This window comes from Pseudophryne corroboree, chromosome 5 (genome assembly GCF_028390025.1).
Source record: "Pseudophryne corroboree isolate aPseCor3 chromosome 5, aPseCor3.hap2, whole genome shotgun sequence".
In the NCBI taxonomy this organism is placed as follows: Eukaryota; Metazoa; Chordata; class Amphibia; order Anura; family Myobatrachidae; genus Pseudophryne; species Pseudophryne corroboree.
The window spans coordinates 449,766,834-449,785,704 of record NC_086448.1 but is presented as its reverse complement, the minus strand read 5'-3'; the positions used below and the strand labels follow the sequence as shown (position 1 = coordinate 449,785,704).

General features: G+C 41.9%; 1 protein-coding gene across 3 annotated transcripts in view; it reads left to right on the top strand.

Annotated features, from left to right (window-relative positions):
• Positions 1-17,912, top strand: part of CTNNAL1 (catenin alpha like 1) — a 560,796-nt gene extending 542,884 nt beyond the window's left edge. For 2 of the 3 annotated variants that reach the window (XM_063922923.1, XM_063922925.1), the window contains exons 17-19: positions 9,676-9,795; positions 13,809-13,892; positions 16,864-17,912. In XM_063922923.1, the coding sequence (XP_063778993.1) occupies positions 9,676-9,795; positions 13,809-13,892; positions 16,864-17,028 (369 nt within the window). In that variant the 3' untranslated portion in view covers positions 17,029-17,912. Of the gene's footprint in view, positions 1-9,675; positions 9,796-13,808; positions 13,893-16,863 lie in introns of those variants that run through there. The other variant, XM_063922924.1, reaches the window with a different exon arrangement.
• Positions 17,913-18,871: the final 959 nt, after the last annotated feature.

Here is an 18,871-nt window from a genome sequence, read left to right as displayed (position 1 = left end):
AAAGTAAAGCTTTCCGATCAGGTGGTGTGCACTGGCTCCTCCCCCTATGACCCTCCTCCAAGCCTCAGTTAGATTTTTGTGCCCGGCCGAGAAGGGTGCAATCTAGGTGGCTCTCCTAAAGAGCTGCTTAGAAAAGTTTAGCTTAGGTTTTTTATTTTACAGTGAGTCCTGCTGGCAACAGGATCACTGCAACGAGGGACTTAGGGGAGAAGAAGTGAACTCACCTGCGTGCAGGATGGATTGGCTTCTTGGCTACTGGACATCAGCTCCAGAGGGACGATCACAGGTACAGCCTGGATGGTCACCGGAGCCTCGCCGCCGGCCCCCTTGCAGATGCTGAAACAAGAAGAGGTCCAGAATCGGCGGCAGAAGACTCCTCAGTCTTCTAAAGGTAGCGCACAGCACTGCAGCTGTGCGCCATTTTCCTCTCAGCACACTTCACACGGCAGTCACTGAGGGTGCAGGGCGCTGGGAGGGGAGCGCCCTGGGAGGCAAATGAAAACCTTTTTGGCTAAAAAATACCTCACATATAGCCTCCGGGGGCTATATGGAGATATTTAACCCCTGCCAGAATCCACTAAAGAGCGGGAGACGAGCCCGCCGAAAAAGGGGCGGGGCCTATCTCCTCAGCACACAGCGCCATTTTCCTTACACAGCTCCGCTGGTCAGGACGGCTCCCAGGTCTCTCCCCTGCACTGCACTACAGAAACAGGGTAAAACAAGAGAGGGGGGGCAAAATAGTGGCAAAAATTATATTATAAAAGCAGCTATACAGGGAGCACTTATTATAAGGCTATCCCTGTCATATATAGCGCTTTGGTGTGTGCTGGCAAACTCTCCCTCTGTCTCCCCAAAGGGCTAGTGGGGTCCTGTCTTCGTTAAGAGCATTCCCTGTGTGTCTGCTGTGTGTCGGTACGTGTGTGTCGACATGTATGAGGACGATATTGGTGTGGAGGCGGAGCAATTGCCAAATATGGGGATGTCACCTCCTAGGGGGTCGACACCAGAATGGATGCCTTTATTTTTGGAATTACGGGATAGTGTCAACACGCTAAAGCAGTCGTTTGACGACATGAGACGGCCGGACAATCAATTAGTGCCTGTCCAGGCGCCTCAAACACCGTCAGGGGCTGTAAAACGCCCTTTGCCTCAGTCGGTCGACTCAGACCCAGACACAGGCACTGATTCCAGTGGCGACGGTGACGAATCAACCGTATTTTCCAGTAGGGCCACACGTTATATGATTTTGGCAATGAAGGAGGCGTTACATTTAGCTGATACTACAGGTACCACTAAACAGGGTATTATGTGGGGTGTGAAAAACTACCTATAGTTTTTCCTGAATCAGAAGAACTAAATGAGGTGTGTGATGAAGCGTGGGTTGCCCCCGATAAAAAGATGCTAATTTCAAAGAAGTTATTGGCTTTATACCCTTTCCCGCCAGAGGTTAGGGCGCGCTGGGAAACACCTCCTAGGGTGGACAAGGCGCTCACACGCTTATCTAAACAAGTGGCGTTACCCTCTCCTGAGACGGCCGCACTTAAAGATCCAGCAGATAGGAGGATGAAAAATATCCAAAAAAGTATATACACACATACAGGTGTTATACTACGACCAGCTATAGCGACAGCCTGGATGTGCAGTGCTGGAGTAGCTTGGTCAGAGTCCCTGATTGAAAATATTGATACCCTGGATAGGGACAATGTTTTACTGTCTTTAGAGCAAATAAAGGATGCATTTCTTTATATGCGTGATGCACAGAGGGATATCTGCACACTGGCATCACGGGTAAGTGCTATGTCCATTTCGGCCAGAAGAAGTTTATGGACGCGACAGTGGTCAGGCGATGCGGACTCAAAACGGCATATGGAAGTTTTGCCGTATAAAGGGGAGGAGTTATTTGGAGTCGGTCTATCAGATTTGGTGGCCACGGCTACAGCCGGGAAATCCACCTTTTTACCTCAAGTTACTCCCCAACAGAAAAAGACACCGACTTTTCAACCGCAGCCCTTTCGTTCCTTTAAAAACAAGAGAGCAAAGGGATATTCATATCTGCCACGAGGCAGAGGAAGGGGGAAGAGACAGCAACAGGCAGCTCCTTCCCAGGAACAGAAGCCCTCCCCCGCTTCTACAAAAGCCTCAGCATGACGCTGGGGCTTCTCAAGCGGACTCGGGGGCGGTGGGCGGTCTTCTCAAGAATTTCAGCGCGCAGTGGGCTCACTCGCAGGTAGATCCCTGGATCCTGCAGATAATATCTCAGGGATACAGGTTGGAACTAGAGACAGATCCACCTCGCCGTTTCCTGAAGTCTGCTTTACCAACGTCCCCCTCCGAAAGGGAGACGGTCTTGGAAGCCATTCACAAGCTGTACTCTCAGCAGGTGATAGTCAAGGTACCTCTTCTACAACAAGGAAAGGGGTATTATTCCACTCTATTTGTGGTACCGAAGCCGGATGGCTCGGTAAGACCTATTCTAAATCTGAAGTCCTTGAACCTGTACATAAAGAAGTTCAAGTTCAAGATGGAGTCACTCAGAGCAGTGATAGCGAACCTGGAAGAAGGGGACTTTATGGTATCCTTGGACATCAAGGATGCGTACCTCCACGTTCCAATTTACCCCTCACACCAGGGGTACCTCAGGTTCGTCGTACAAAACTGTCACTATCAGTTTCAGACGCTGCCGTTCGGATTGTCCACGGCACCTCGGGTCTTTACAAAGGTAATGGCCGAGATGATGATTCTTCTTCGAAGAAAAGGCGTATTAATTATCCCATACTTGGACGATCTCCTGATAAGGGCAAGGTCCAGAGAACAGCTAGAGATGGGATTAGCACTGTCTCAAGAAGTGCTAAAACAGCACGGGTGGATTCTGAATATTCCAAAATCCCAGTTAATGCCAACAACTCGTCTGCTGTTCCTAGGGATGATTCTGGACACGGTTCAGAAAAAGGTTTTTCTCCCGGAGGAAAAAGCCAAGGAGTTATCCGAGCTTGTCAGGAACCTCCTAAAACCAGGAAAGGTGTCTGTACATCAATGCACAAGAGTCCTGGGAAAAATGGTGGCTTCTTACGAAGCAATTCCATTCGGCAGATTCCACGCAAGAATTTTCCAAAGGGATCTGTTGGACAAATGGTCAGGGTCGCATCTTCAGATGCACCAGCGGATGACCCTGTTTTCAAGGACAAGGGTATCTCTTCTGTGGTGGTTGCAGAGTGCTCATCTATTGGAGGGCCGCAGATTCGGCATACAGGATTGGATCCTGGTGACCACGGACGCCAGCCTGAGAGGCTGGGGAGCAGTCACACAAGGAAGAAACTTCCAGGGAGTGTGGACGAGCCTGGAAACGTCTCTTCACATAAACATTCTGGAACTAAGAGCAATCTACAATGCTCTAAGCCAGGCAGAACCTCTGCTTCAGGGAAAACCGGTGTTGATCCAGTCGGACAACATCACGGCAGTCGCCCATGTGAACAGACAGGGCGGCACAAGAAGCAGGAGTGCAATGGCAGAAGCTGCAAGGATTCTTCGCTGGGCAGAGAATCATGTGATAGCACTGTCAGCAGTGTTCATCCCGGGAGTGGACAACTGGGAAGCAGACTTCCTCAGCAGACACGACCTTCACCCGGGAGAGTGGGGACTTCATCCAGAAGTCTTCCACATGCTGGTAACCCGTTGGGAAAGACCAATGGTGGACATGATGGCGTCTCGCCTCAACAAAAAACTGGACAGGTATTGCGCCAGGTCAAGAGATCCGCAGGCAATAGCTGTGGACGCGCTGGTAACGCCTTGGGTGTACCAGTCGGTGTATGTGTTTCCTCCTCTGCCTCTCATACCAAAAGTATTGAGAATTATACGGCAAAGAGGCGTAAGAACGATACTAGTGGTTCCGGATTGGCCAAGAAGGACTTGGTACCCGGAACTTCAAGAGATGATCACGGAAGATCCGTGGCCTCTACCTCTAAGGAGGGACTTGCTTCAGCAGGGTCCCTGTCTGTTTCAAGACTTACCGCGGCTGCGTTTGACGGCATGGCGGTTGAACGCCGGATCCTAAAGGAAAAAGGCATGCCGGAAGAAGTCATTCCTACTTTGATTAAAGCAAGGAAGGAAGTAACCGTGCAACATTATCACCGCATTTGGCGAAAATATGTTGCGTGGTGCGAGGATCGGAGTGCTCCGATGGAGGAATTTCAACTGGGTCGATTCCTACATTTCCTGCAATCAGGATTGTCTATGGGTCTCAAATTGGGATCTATTAAGGTTCAAATTTCGGCCCTGTCGATTTTCTTCCAGAAAGAATTGGCTTCAGTCCCTGAAGTCCAGACTTTTGTTAAGGGAGTGCTGCATATACAGCCTCCTGTGGTGCCTCCAGTGGCACCGTGGGATCTCAATGTGGTTTTGGACTTTCTAAAATCTCATTGGTTTGAACCACTAAAAAATGTGGATTTGAAATATCTCACATGGAAAGTGACCATGCTACTAGCCCTGGCTTCGGCCAGGAGAGTGTCAGAACTGGCAGCTTTATCTTACAAAAGCCCATATCTGATTTTCCATTCGGACAGGGCGGAACTGCGGACTCGTCCGCATTTTCTCCCTAAGGTGGTGTCAGCATTTCATCTGAACCAGCCTATTGTAGTGCCTGCGGCTACAAGTGACTTGGAGGACTCCAAGTTACTGGACGTTGTCAGAGCATTGAAAATATATATTGCAAGGACAGCTGGAGTCAGAAAATCTGACTCGTTGTTTATATTGTATGCACCCAACAAGATGGGTGCTCCTGCGTCTAAGCAGACGATTGCTCGTTGGATCTGTAGCACAATCCAACTTGCACATTCTGTGGCAGGCCTGCCACAGCCTAAATCTGTAAAGGCCCACTCCACAAGGAAGGTGGGCTCATCTTGGGCGGCTGCCCGAGGGGTCTCGGCATTACAACTTTGCCGAGCAGCTACGTGGTCAGGGGAGAACACGTTTGTAAAATTTTACAAATTTGATACTCTGGCTAAGGAGGACCTGGAGTTCTCTCATTCGGTGCTGCAGAGTCATCCGCACTCTCCCGCCCGTTTGGGAGCTTTGGTATAATCCCCATGGTCCTTTCAGGAACCCCAGCATCCACTAGGACGATAGAGAAAATAAGAATTTACTTACCGATAATTCTATTTCTCGGAGTCCGTAGTGGATGCTGGGCGCCCATCCCAAGTGCGGATTATCTGCAATAATTGTACATAGTTATTGTTAACTAATTCGGGTTATTGTTGTAGGGAGCCATCTTTCAGAGGCTCCTCTGTTATCATACTGTTAACTGGGTTTAGATCACAAGTTGTACGGTGTGATTGGTGTGGCTGGTATGAGTCTTACCCGGGATTCAAAATTCCTCCCTTATTGTGTACGCTCGTCCGGGCACAGTACCTAACTGAGGCTTGGAGGAGGGTCATAGGGGGAGGAGCCAGTGCACACCACCTGATCGGAAAGCTTTACTTTTTGTGCCCTGTCTCCTGCGGAGCCGCTATCCCCCATGGTCCTTTCAGGAACCCCAGCATCCACTACGGACTCCGAGAAATAGAATTATCGGTAAGTAAATTCTTATTTTAATCTCCCAGCAACTCACCCCTCTGTACACACTGCCACCTCAATTATCCACTCCACTCTTATTAAAACTTATGAGCTTTTTACTTATCTTTAAACATTGACAATAACTTACACAACCTGTCACCAGAAAAAATATTCACTAACCTCATACACCCATATTTATCTCTCTCTCCTGCTTCTAATAGCTGTTGACATTTCACCTAATCCAAACCCAACCACTTGCCCCACGCACATTCACCTGTTTCGCAGCAATATAGAAATCCAGCCAACCTCATAAACATCACTTGTCTCCCATCACCCTCCAGATCACTAAAATCTGCCTCATGGAATGCACGCTCTGTTTGTAACAAATTAACATCTATCCATGACCTATTCATATCTAACCAAATCAATCTGCTGGCTAGAACAAAAACATGGCTCAGACAATCAGATACTGCCTCTCCTGCAGCACTGTCACATTGTGGTCTCCACTGCACACACCTCCAGACCATGTAACTGTAAAGGAGGTGAAATCTGCAGCTCATGCCTCATACTACTCTCTATAACCTTCTCTCTTAGCCTCTCCCAATGTACTGACTCTTCTACTCATTAGGAGGGCCACTGCCTTGACCTAGTATTCACCAGACTATGCTCAGTTTCTGAATTCACTAATGCTCTTTTCCCTCTCTCAGATCTCAACCTTATCACCCGCATACTCTCCTCCATTACTTCAAACACAGTATAACAGAAGTCCTCCAATCCTCCTCAAACTTGCAAAATATTAACGTAATTAATTTTCAAAAACGTTCCACCTCTCTGCAACAATTGCGCTCACCTATTTCTGCTTTCACTTCTCCTGAGACAGCTGCTGCTGTCACCTATTTCTGCATTCACATCTCCTGAGAGAGTTGTATCATACCTGAACTACACTCTAGAATTAGCCCTTAATGGAGTGGCTCCAGCTACTCATCACACTCCACATAGGCATAAATGCCAACCATGGCACTCTAAATTAATAAGATACCTACAAAAACTATCACGTGAAGTTGAATTCCAGTGGCGTAATCTCGTATTCCAAGCGACTTCCTCACATATAAGACTGTCTATCACTCTTATCGTAATGCCCTGGACACTGCCAAACAAACATATTTCCATACTCTCATATCTGCTCAAGCCTCTAACCCCAGTTGACTGTATAATACATTTATATTACTTCTGAACTCTCCCTCACCCAACCCACCAGCCACTATCAAGGTGCAAAATCTTGCTTACTGCTTCAAGGACAAGATTGATTAGATCCGAGATGAAATGGTATGCTCTTCCTCAGCCAGTGACCTGCTCAATTCCCTACATGAACCTTCTGGCACATTCTCATCATTTGATCCCACAAAGTGTCAACATTTTTCTCATACTGCTACTCTACTACCTCTGCTCTTGATCATATACCCTCACAAATAAGTAAAGCTATGTCTCCTGTGCTAGTCCCAACCTTAACTAACAATCTTAAGCAATCTCTCTGTCACTGTTCAAGCATGCAGTGATTACTCCCACTCTGGAAAAACAAATTTCTGACCCTAACACTCTCAAACTACTGCCCCATCTCTCAGCTCCTTTTCTGTCCAAGCTACTTGCGCGACTCACCTCACACACTTTATTAACTCACACAATTTATTGGACCCACTTCAGTCAGGCTTTTGTTCCCAACTCTCCACAGAGACGGCACTGACTAAAATGGTAAATTATCTTGTCACTGCGAAGTCTAAAGGCCATTACTCACTTATTCTTCTAATCTCTGTTGACCACTCTCTTTTCTTACAAACACTACAACTCATAGGTCTTCAAAAGACAGACCTTTTTTTGTTCATATCTTACCTATCTAATCGCTCTTTCAGTGTCTGCTTCTCTGAATCCGCCTCCTCTTTGCTACTTCTTTCAGTTGGAGTGCCGCAAGGCTCAGTCCTAGGTCCTCTGCTTTTCTCAATCTATACTACATCTCTTAGTAAACTAATCAGCTTTTTTTGGATTTGAGTATCATTTGCACGCAAATGATACTCAGATCTACCTATCCTCCCCAGATTTGTTACCATCTGTATTGGTCTGTCACTGAATGCCTTTTCATCTTGGATGTCCTCTCACTACCTCAAACTTAATATCCAAAACAGAGTTAATTATATTTCCATTGGCCAATAGTAGTTACCAACCTGATATCTATATCACTGTTAAGAACTTGACAATCAATCCTACCCCACAAGCTCACTGCCTAGGTGTCATCCTTGACTCTGAACTGTTCTTTGTCCCCCGCATGCAATCTGTATCAAAATCATGTTATATGCATCTAAAAACATATCCGAATATGACCATGCCTTACACAAGACACTGCAAAAACTCCAAACCATGCAATCATTGGGGCAAATTTACTAAGGTGGGAGGTTTTTTTTCAGAACTGGTGACTTTGTCCATGGCAACCAATCAGATTCTACCTAACATTTATCTAGCTGCTTCTAGAAAATAATAGATCGAATCTGGTTGCTATGGCAAACACCACAAGTTCTAAAAAAAACAACTCCTACTTTAGTAAATTTACCCCATTATCTCCCCCATTGATTATTGCAATAGTCTTCTTAGTAATCTTACCAACAAGAGACTCTCACCACTACAATCCATTCTGAATGCAGCTGCGAGAGTAATCTTCCTCGCTAGACGTTCGTCGTCTAAAAATCCACTCTCAGTCCCTCCATTGGTTACCTGTACTCTATCGTATTCAATATAAAATACTATTACTCATACACAAGGCAATTAACCATACTATACCAATGTATATCTCCTCTCTTATCTCAAAATATCTTTCAACCCGACCTCTTCGCTCTTCACAAGCTCTACGTCTCTCATCCACACCCATTATTCGTTCCCATTCACGATTGCAGGACTTTCTTCCGGCTGCACTCACTCTGTGAAATGCCCTACCACGCACTGTAAGACTCTCCTCTAGTCTCCAAACTTTCAAGCATTCCTGAAAACTCACCTCTTCTGGCAAGCTTATCAATTTCCAGAATCGCTCACATAACATTCATAAGCTTTCCTATACAATTACATTCCCACTGTACTGTCCACACATATCCTCAGATATTTTCTCTTTCTTCATTTCCCCTTCCTCTTGACCCCGGTTCATAATTGCTGTGTGGCCACCAAGAGCCTTTGTAATCTGGTTGACAATCATTCAATAGATAGCATGCATCAATGCCTATTTCCCTATAGATTGTAAGCTTGCCAGCAGGGCCTTCCTACCTCTATGACGGTTTATTATCACCCAGTTTTGTTTCATCATTGTTGTTTCCAACTGTAAAGGGCAACGAAATTTGCTGCGCTATATAAGACACTGTTAATAAATAAAATTCTAGAATGATCTTTCATATAGCATCACTCTATGGAGGGGGGGTAACCTATTAGCAGCGCAAACTTTTCGGTTGAAAAAAAAAACAGGCAATTATAGCCTCATGGTCATTACTGGGCTATCCAACTGTATTTTTTTGTGCAAAAATACACGGAGCCCGGAATAATTTCCCTGTCTTATGTATTATGGTGAAAAACACGTCTCTACACATAATTCCCGATAAGTGCCGGCTTGTCAGGGCTAATTGGATAGCCTGCAAGGGATACATTAGCTGCAGTAATTTGCCACAGCTAATTGGATACCCCCCCCCCCCCCCATGAATCAAAAAGTAGAATGTGCGTTCTATCTCAAATGAGTTTACTCAGTGGTTGGAATACATAATGATACTATATATAATGTGCCCATATTATTATTATTTCTTAATTACAAGGACACAGGCAAGACTTACAGATTTCTAAGGTTGTTTTTAAGTTCACTATGTATTAAGGTCATGACCTTTGTTGCTTTACATTTTTGTGCTTAGAAAACAGAGGTAGAAGTGTAAATTGCTATAGATAAATTACACCATAATCTGAAAAGTATTGGGTGGACCAAAATTTGTTCTTTTATTTTTTTCCACGTATAATTATATATTCAGTTTGTTTAGAAACTAAGTAGTATTCTATATGCTTTGTTTGCTGTATTTCTCCTTTCACATGTGTAACCTCTGCAATTTGTCACAGCTTGAAGATGATGACAAACCTTTACTCATACTGGAAATTGAGAAGCTTGTTCCTCTAAGCCAGCAGCTTCAGGTCACATCCAGAACTCCTGTGCAAGGTAAAACTGCCACTTTCACCAAGGTAAGCTGCTTTACTCACAGTGTAATATGTTTCACAGTGTAATCATTGACCGTACAGTAAATATACATTTCACACCACAGTATGACTGTTTTATTACAAGAAGTAATTTGTAATATATAGGAGAAGTGTTGATCTTACAATTAACTGATCATAACATCACTTATGTAGTATTATGTAGAGCATAAAATTGTTATGGCACAGATATGTCCTCATACATCAATGCTGCAGTCACGCCAAGTAGCCCCTCATTCCTATAAGACTCTGATAGACTCAGCAGTCTGTTTTTACTGAAAATGCATTTTAGTCTCAACGCAATGTGACTAGGATGTACTAGGAGACTGTGTGCGACCTTAGTCTCTAAATCTGCATACGAAGTGCTACGATGCAGCGGCCGTGGCTTTTTGCCATGCCAAGTTCCATTGTGTTTCATATACAGACTCAGGGGTATTTTCAATTAGAGTCGAAAAATGCCATCTTGCCGGAAAGATGGCAGTTTCCATCTGGAATAGGTCGGAAGGGGTTCTGACCTATTCAATCCAGCCTAATTTTTTTCCGACAAGTCGGGAAATCCAACTTGTTGGGAAGCTGTCCGAAAGCACGTGGATCAGCAGAATAGCCGCCAATCCGCATGCTGCTGTCGGAAATGGGGCCAAATCCGACAGGTTTTGGTCCCTTTTCCGACAATGTCAATCCGACTTTTTACAAAGTCGGATTGACATATCGAGAATTTCGGATTTGGCTATCCTATTGAATAACTCATGTCGGACCCTTTCAGACAAATACATGTCGGAAAGGATCCGACTCTAATTGAATATACTCCATAGTGTCACACACATGCATTTTCGACAAAAAACAAACAAACGCCCAACGCTAACATAGTTGCGAGGGACCTTTCAGCTCCCACTGCATGGCGTAATTTGCAGCTAGATAAGACGCATCTGTATTTATTGTCAGAATGCAGAGTAAAAAATCTAGCGAATCCCAAAGAGCAGGAGCTACTTCAGATTTGTAGATTTTAGTGGAATGTGGATACAAGAGGAGATACAGAATCATTGCTCAATTTAAAAAAAAAAATAATTGTAGATGAGAGGAGCGTATGGATTATAAAGTATTGCAGCAGTCCGTGCCATTTCACTACTGACACAATTATTGTATTCTTATTACGGAAAAATTATGCCAATATATGTGTTAAGCTTGTATATTCTAAGAAATAATTTCAGTAAATTACTATGGACTTTAGAAACCACTCCTGAGTCACTGAACTCATTGCTGACTTCTAATATCCTTATATATAATTAAAATTATAATAAACATGTCCTTGTTATAATAAAGTTCTTCAAAGTAGTATATTTTCACGAACATACCAATTATAAAAAGGCAGACAATGTGTTTCCAATATTAAATATGAATTTTAAAGTTGTCCTAATCTTTTAAATATATTGTTGTTACTACTTGTGTATTATAAGCTCCTGTTAATAATATCTGTGTAATCAGGATGTGAATTATAAGGAATAAAGCACCACCAATTGTATGTTAAAATGCATATTAGAAGATTTCTTACCTATATAAAAGCACTCTGCCTGTGGCCTTCTGCCTTTATACGATTATTGAACTCTGATTATTGAACTCTTTGGTAAATTACATAGGATAATGTACCCACCGATTATATGCAGATTTTATTGCCCAAAACATACTGATACACCATAGTACTCTTGATTTGATACATTTTTCACCTTTACTAAACCAGCTTCTACAACAACACACTTACTTGAGCTCTAGGCAAGTGGTTCCCAAACTGTGTGCCGTGGCACCCTGGGGTGCCTCAGGACACTTGGAGTAGTACCTCAGGTTGGTGGTCCAGGACCAAATCAAATTATTTATGGTCATTGTACAGATGTAGCCATGCTCATCGTTGCTGCTGCTGTGCCATACAGGCGTCCTAGTTGCACCATACAAATAGCGCAGGTATGCGAAGTAAGGCGTGATAAGGCACAAAAAGATCCACAGCATGCAATACACAGTTTCACCACTGAGTGGCGATTGTTCCACTAATGAAACATACAATACAGTGCTGAACAGCAATGGATAGATATGGCACTACAGAATACTGAACAATGTAGCAAGCCCTAAATAGCGGGCCAGTGCACATTAAATATAGTACAGTAGTTTTGTTTTAATACATTAATACTGCAGGACAGAGTACGAAATCACTGAAACGGCAAGCACCCAGTGACAACATGCCTTACAACTGAAAGTTTCCCTGCTGCGCTGTATAAAATTAACATCAAGTAAAAATTTGAACACAGAGAAAGATTTGCTCAGCGTCTCCAACGCACACAAAGAAAAGCACAGCTCTCTAAAAGAAAAAAAAATCATTACAATCAGCGAAAGTTGGGACACACATCACTATAAAAAATTTTTTTTTTTTTTTACAATAAGCGACATCACTTTGTCACTGCAGGTTTCAATCACCTGTCTCCAAGGCTCTCTTGGCATATTGGTATCACCGGCTTCAGTATAATATCCCAGTTGTCGAGATCCCAGAGACCTGGAGCATGATGCTGGGATCCCGATAGCTGGAATACCAGTGGCGAGCGCAGCGTGTCCCCTTGCGTACTTGCTGCGATTGCCACGCTGCGGGCCTGGTGGAATTTATTCTCCCTCAGGTGGTGGCGTGAACCATCAACCAAGTGAGGAATCTGGCCGGCGGTCAGGATTCTGACAGCTGGTGTTGTACCGGGTGTTGGGATTCCGGCGTTGGTATCCTGACCACTGTCCCAACTCTCGCTGATTGTAATGATTTTTTTTTTCTTTTAGAGAGCTGTGTAAAGCTCTGAACTGTGCTTTTCTTTGTGTGCATTCTAGACGCTGAGCCAATCTTTTTCAGTGCTCACATTTCTAATGTAGAGATCATCAAAAAAACGTTTTTAAACTACAAGCATCATTTGACTTTACAATGGAGACTTCACACATGCGCAATGGTGGTTTTCAAAAGCAACACCTGGTGGACGAAACACCAGTATTGCAACTGACGGAGACTTAATGCATTACACTGTGACTAAATACATCATGCTGCGACAAGGCGCAGGAAAACGTAATGCTATTAGTTTTTCTCACTTCACGCCACACAGAGGAAAGATGAGCATGGTAATAGGCAAAACCAATACTGGTGGCTTCCAGTAATAAAATATGGCCATACAGAGGCGAATCTTGACTCACCACATAATTAAACCTAAGTTTGACATATAACTTATATTTACTGTTTTTTTCTAATTTCTCACTAAGAAACTTTTGGCCTAGGGGTGCCGTGAAAACAATTCTGATACTCTAGGGCGCCGTGATTCAAAAAAGTTTGTGAACCACTTATCTAGGCAATGCAGTTCATGCCACCACATAGTCTTTGGTGATCCAAACTTCAACCATGTCGCACTGGACAAAATCTTTTTACAGTTCAGATTTCTTCCACTGTAAATTCATCCTTTTCATCCTGTCATGTGTCAAGCAAACCTACTTCACTTCTCGAATATCCACCCAGTGTTTTAACCCTCAACAACCCTTTGCAATCTTAAACAAACCTCTTTGTATTCCTACACTAAATTTCCCTACTTCAAAGAAAAAAATATATTTATAACTGCAAACCCCACCTACTATCTCCTACACTACTCAGTCCACACCTATTTAGTCTGCCCTATAACTCTGGATTAGGTACATGAACTCATGTAACCAACTCTAATGACACAATCTCTTGACTCAGCCCCTCCCTTCAACTACTGCCCAATTTCTCTCAATTCCCTAGAAATGACAGTGATTTATGTACAACCACTATCTCTTTCTCTCTCACTTCCTTTCTGAAGTCTCAGCAATTCAACATATTTTTTTACATTGTTGATATGGATATGTTTGTGGGTGTATTGTGTATAAGTACAGTTCAATATCAAAATTCCAGTGAGTGGGGCAGGGATAAGCTGTAAACAGAACTTGCCTGTTAAAATGTATTCTACTTTGAAATGTAGGTTGACACATGTATTCAGAAATCGAAGACAATCATGGTGATCTTATCCCAGGTTCTACCAATATGCTGCAAGTTGATACGGAAGGTGAGTATTTTATCTAAAAATCACATTTAAATATTGAAAAGCTTTAATAGTTAAGTTCAGCATGTCATTATTTCCCATAAAAGTTGCAGTAGTAATTTTTTTTTTATGCCTGTTTGCATACATCCATAAATCTGTACAAGCGTTGTGTGTGTGTGTGTGTGTGTGTGTGTGTGTGTGTGTGTGTGTTTGTGTATATATATATATATATATATATATATATATTTTTTTTTTTTTTTTATAATATATATATTATCCAGTCATTGACACAATTTTTATTTAATCATAAATATCATATTAATTTGTAATACTTTGTCAAGAACCTTTTGCAGGCAATGACTGCCTGAAGTCTGAAATCCATGGACATCATCAGATGCTGGGTTTCCTGCTTTGTTATGCTATGCCATGCATTTACTGCGGCTGTCTTCAGTTGTTTGTTCATGGGTCTTTCTGTCTTTAGTTTTGTCTCCAGCAAGTGAAATGCATGCTCGATCAGGTTGAAATCAGGTGATTGACTTGCCCATTACAGAATATTCCACTTCTTTGCATTAAAAATGTCCTGGGTTGCTTCTGTGATATTTAGGTCAACCACTATAGGTCGACAGGGTCTGAAGGTCGAAAGGGTTTCTAGGTCGACATGAGTTTTTTTTTTTTAAATATCTTTTTTTAAACTTTTTCATACCTAACGATCCACGTGGACTACGATTGGAACGGTAATCTGTGCCAAGCGAGGCACCTTGCCCGAATGCGAACGGACACGGTGCACGGTTACTGTACGGAGAAAACGACACCACAAAAACATGAAAAACTCATGTCGACCTTTTGACCTCACGTCCTAGAAACCCTGTCGACCTTCAGACCCTGTCGACCTATAGTGGTCGACCTAAACATTGTCGACCTAGACACTGTCGATTTGATGATCCACACCCGTGTGTGTGTGTGTGTATATATATATATATATATATATATATATATATAGACCTACCTGTGTGTGTGTGTTGAATATATGTGATATTTATTCTTTATAATACAACAGTTATGTTTATGGGGTTAAAAGCTAATATAACTAATATAATTTTATACAGTATAGTATGGACTATTTGTGAATTTAACCATTTTTTCTTAATTTGCATAATACTAAATACTACTGCTTACACTTACGGGTGCCTTCCCATGTTTGTGACATTACACATCCAATTTTGGCATTTGTTTGGTTGCTTCCATGCTCCTTTTATGGGAAGATTGTGATAAAGAAATGATATTATGCCAAGTAGACGTTCACTCAGAAATACACTTTTTTGTAAATATGTGTTCCAGACTTTTTAATACTTTACCTAATCAGCGACACTCAGATTTACATATATGGTTAACACTTTTAGTACTATCCAAAATATTTTATGTGAGTTCCTCTCCTGTTGTACAGTGCCACAACCGTATAATCTACATGGTATTCTATTAAAACTGTCCTGTCCCAACATGCATACCCACCCATTCTAAAGGCTAGTTAGTAGAGAGGGGGTACTGTTTTCCGTATTATATTACAGGTTGAGTATCCCTTATCCAAAATGCTTGGGACCAGAGGTATTTTGGATATCGGATTTTCCCGTATTTTGGAATAATTGCATACCATAATGAGATATCATGGTGATGGGACCTAAATCTAAGCACAGAATGCATTTATGTTTCATATACACCTTATACACACAGCCTGAAGGTTATTGTAGCCAATATTTTCTATAACTTTGTGCCTTAAACAAAGTGTGTGTACATTCACACAATTCATTTATGTTTCATATACACATTATACACACAGTCTGAAGGTCATTTAATACAATATTTTTAATAACTTTGTGTATTAAACAAAGTTTGTGTACATTGAGCCATCAGAAAACAAAGGTTTCACTATCTCACTCAAAAAAGTCCGTATTTCGGAATATTCCGTATTTCGGAATATTTGGATATGGGATACTCAACCTGTACTACATATTCCATCATCCCATTTTTTGTGCACCTGACTTGCAATTCTCCTCATAGCAGATCATAGAGTTATACATACTGCAGTGAGATGCAGCAACCGTTTGGGCTGCCTCTCATTTGTTGTTTTCAAGGCCCTACAGTAGTTTAGTTTTGTGGATTGTCAGAAGTACTGTTTTTGCTACAAAAAAGGAAAACATTGTGGAGCCAATAAAAATAGGAAATCTGTTTTGAATTCTCTATAGAATATGGTTAAGCAGTTGTGTTGTTTGGGGATACCAATAGGGCTCTGCGATTGTGTAATTGTAGTTTATTCTATTGTGGGTTATTTTGTGATTTCAGTTGTTATTACTGGGCTTGAAGGCTGTTGGTCTGTCCAAATGTAACATCAATTTACTAAAAATACTCACCAGTTTTACAAAATGTCAAAACCAGGCTAACCCATAAAATTAGTACAAATTATTTTGCAATATAATTCTTACCTTTATATTCTCAATATATAGAACATGCTGCATGTTTGTTTTCCTTTTAATTGAAATCCTTTTTAATGCATTATAAACATACATTGGGGTGGTCTTCAGTTTGCCGGCGGCCGGGCTCCCGACGACCAGCTTACCGGCGCCGGAAACCCGACCGCCGGCATACAGACAGCTTTTCTCCCTTTTGGGAGGGAGAATAGACAGTGTGGCGCGCCCGCAGCATGGCGAGCGCAGCGAGCACGCAAGGTGCTCATTTGCACTTGCCCAGCTGTCGGTATGCCGGCTGTCGGGATTCCGGCGCGGTTATATTGGCCGCCGGGAGCCCGACCACCGGCATAACATACTACACCCCATACATTGTGGTGCAATAAAGCTATGCGCTTTTTCTAATTTCTATTACACTATTTACACTAATCTTATTTATAGGGAAATGTATTTATTCGTAAGTATACAGTAGATACATTTGAGTTTAACGTTTTACAAAAATATTCCATATTAAGGAAGATCACTTTATTTTGCAGTGTAAAGCAGGTAATGGATGTTATCGGCCTCCCCCATCATGGAGGGAAAATCGGATCCAGAATGTGTCAAATGAAGATGGGCTAGCAGGAAAAGCAGTAGAAGCATTTGGGGTGAAGTCTCTGGAACATCATGTAGCTAATCTGACATTTTTAGAGAGCAATTAGCAATGTACAGTATTAAGAAGAAGAAAAGGACGTTGGACACACAAAGATTCTCCAAACCTTTCTGCGTGGAAAAACAAAACAATGAACTCAACATAAAGTATATTTTTTTTGTGTGTTTTTGGTCCACATTTTTTCAGTACCATTGTACTTGATACAAATTCGCTATGTCAGGTTGGAATAAGTCAATGTGAATGTTTGCATTTTATTCCACTCACCGCACTGTTTAATAGTTACTAAAAGCTCTGTTGTGAATGTCTTAATGGAATCCTTAACCCAAAGATGCTGCTATGGTTTGTACACGTGTAATATGCAGAAACAAATTTCTGATTTAAATTTGCTGTGTTCTGAATTTGTTATCAGCGTTTTGTCATCCTTACTAGTTTTGTTGTATTTGTTTACCTGTAGCAGGGGTGTGTTTTGTGGTCAAAAGCACTGATCAGCTAATGTCTTAAGAGCTGACGTTATGTCCTATTCACAACGCAGAATAAACAGCACATTTTATCCACGATTACAACCTGCACCTCTGTTTCTTGACTGTTTTAAAATAAAAGTGTTTTATCTGTAAATTTGCTGCTGGAATGTTTAAATTTATTAAAGAAAATGTTATCAGATAATTATTTTCTGATTTAATTTGGTTATGTATAAAGATTTCTGATATGAAGATAGTCCTTTCTGAAAAGTTGGCTGCTGGGCATGGTGGCTAGGTGGAACTTTTAGTGAAGGGTTTCCCTGGTTTGAGTTGTCAATCTTGTAGACTTGCTAAGCTCACCATTAGTTTTAACTCTTACTTGTAGAATTTGAGATGCATGTAAAAGAAAAGTGTATCTTAGAATGTATACCATATTTAAGTTTCATGGAAATTGTAGTTTTTTTACATTTAACATTTACAATGTAAGATTCTATTTTTAAAATAAAATTTGAATGAACCTTTTGTGTGTGTGTATATTTATTTTTCCAGGAATATACATAAATATATTAGGGAATAAAATTAGCCTCAGCGTTTGCTGTGCAGGAAATAACTTCAGGATTCACGCCCAGTGCTACAGTATTCAATAAAACAGCCTTTTCCATGTGTGGTAAACACTGAGTTAGCATGAGCTGACCCTTTGATTCCACGTTAAGATGGTGATTTTTACCACAGACTGAAAAGCCCCCATCTGTGGCATAACACACAGGGTAATACCCGCTATTTGAACCGGCAGCTGTGGGTAATTAGCCCTAATAGGATTCCCCCCATAGAGTCTGATACTGGTATTATACAGATGGTGTCATACATTGAAATTTATACATTACTTTTTATTAAGAGAATATATTTGTTTGATTAAAGGATTGTAATGTTATGGAATAGTCTCCCTGCAGAATAATGATTCTAAAAGGCAACAGGCATTATAACTGTTTCTGTGCTACTCATAAAATTAGAGACATGTATGCTGATAGTACTGTATTATTTTTTTTAGTGTAGGGAATGTTACTACAATAACATATTTTACTTGCACCTTTGTTTAGAGTGTGCTATGGAATCCCGATGTACTGATTTCCATATTTTGTCAGTTTAACCAATAGGAATACAATGCTCATAGACAAGTGATTATAGTGACACCTGCAGGATACAAGACAAATTATTCTAAAGGAAAGGGTACAATTCTTTTTATTGTCTTTAGGAGTTACCTGAACAAAATAGAGCCAAAGGGGAGGATGGGGGGGAATTCAATTGGTATTGCCCACCGGATCTCCCGTCTACAGTGACGGGAGATCGCAGGGAGCAATATACAATTAATGTCCCCTATCACGCCAGGGACGTGCAGTGAGCTAAATGGCTGAGGAGGCACTGGCTAGCACCAGA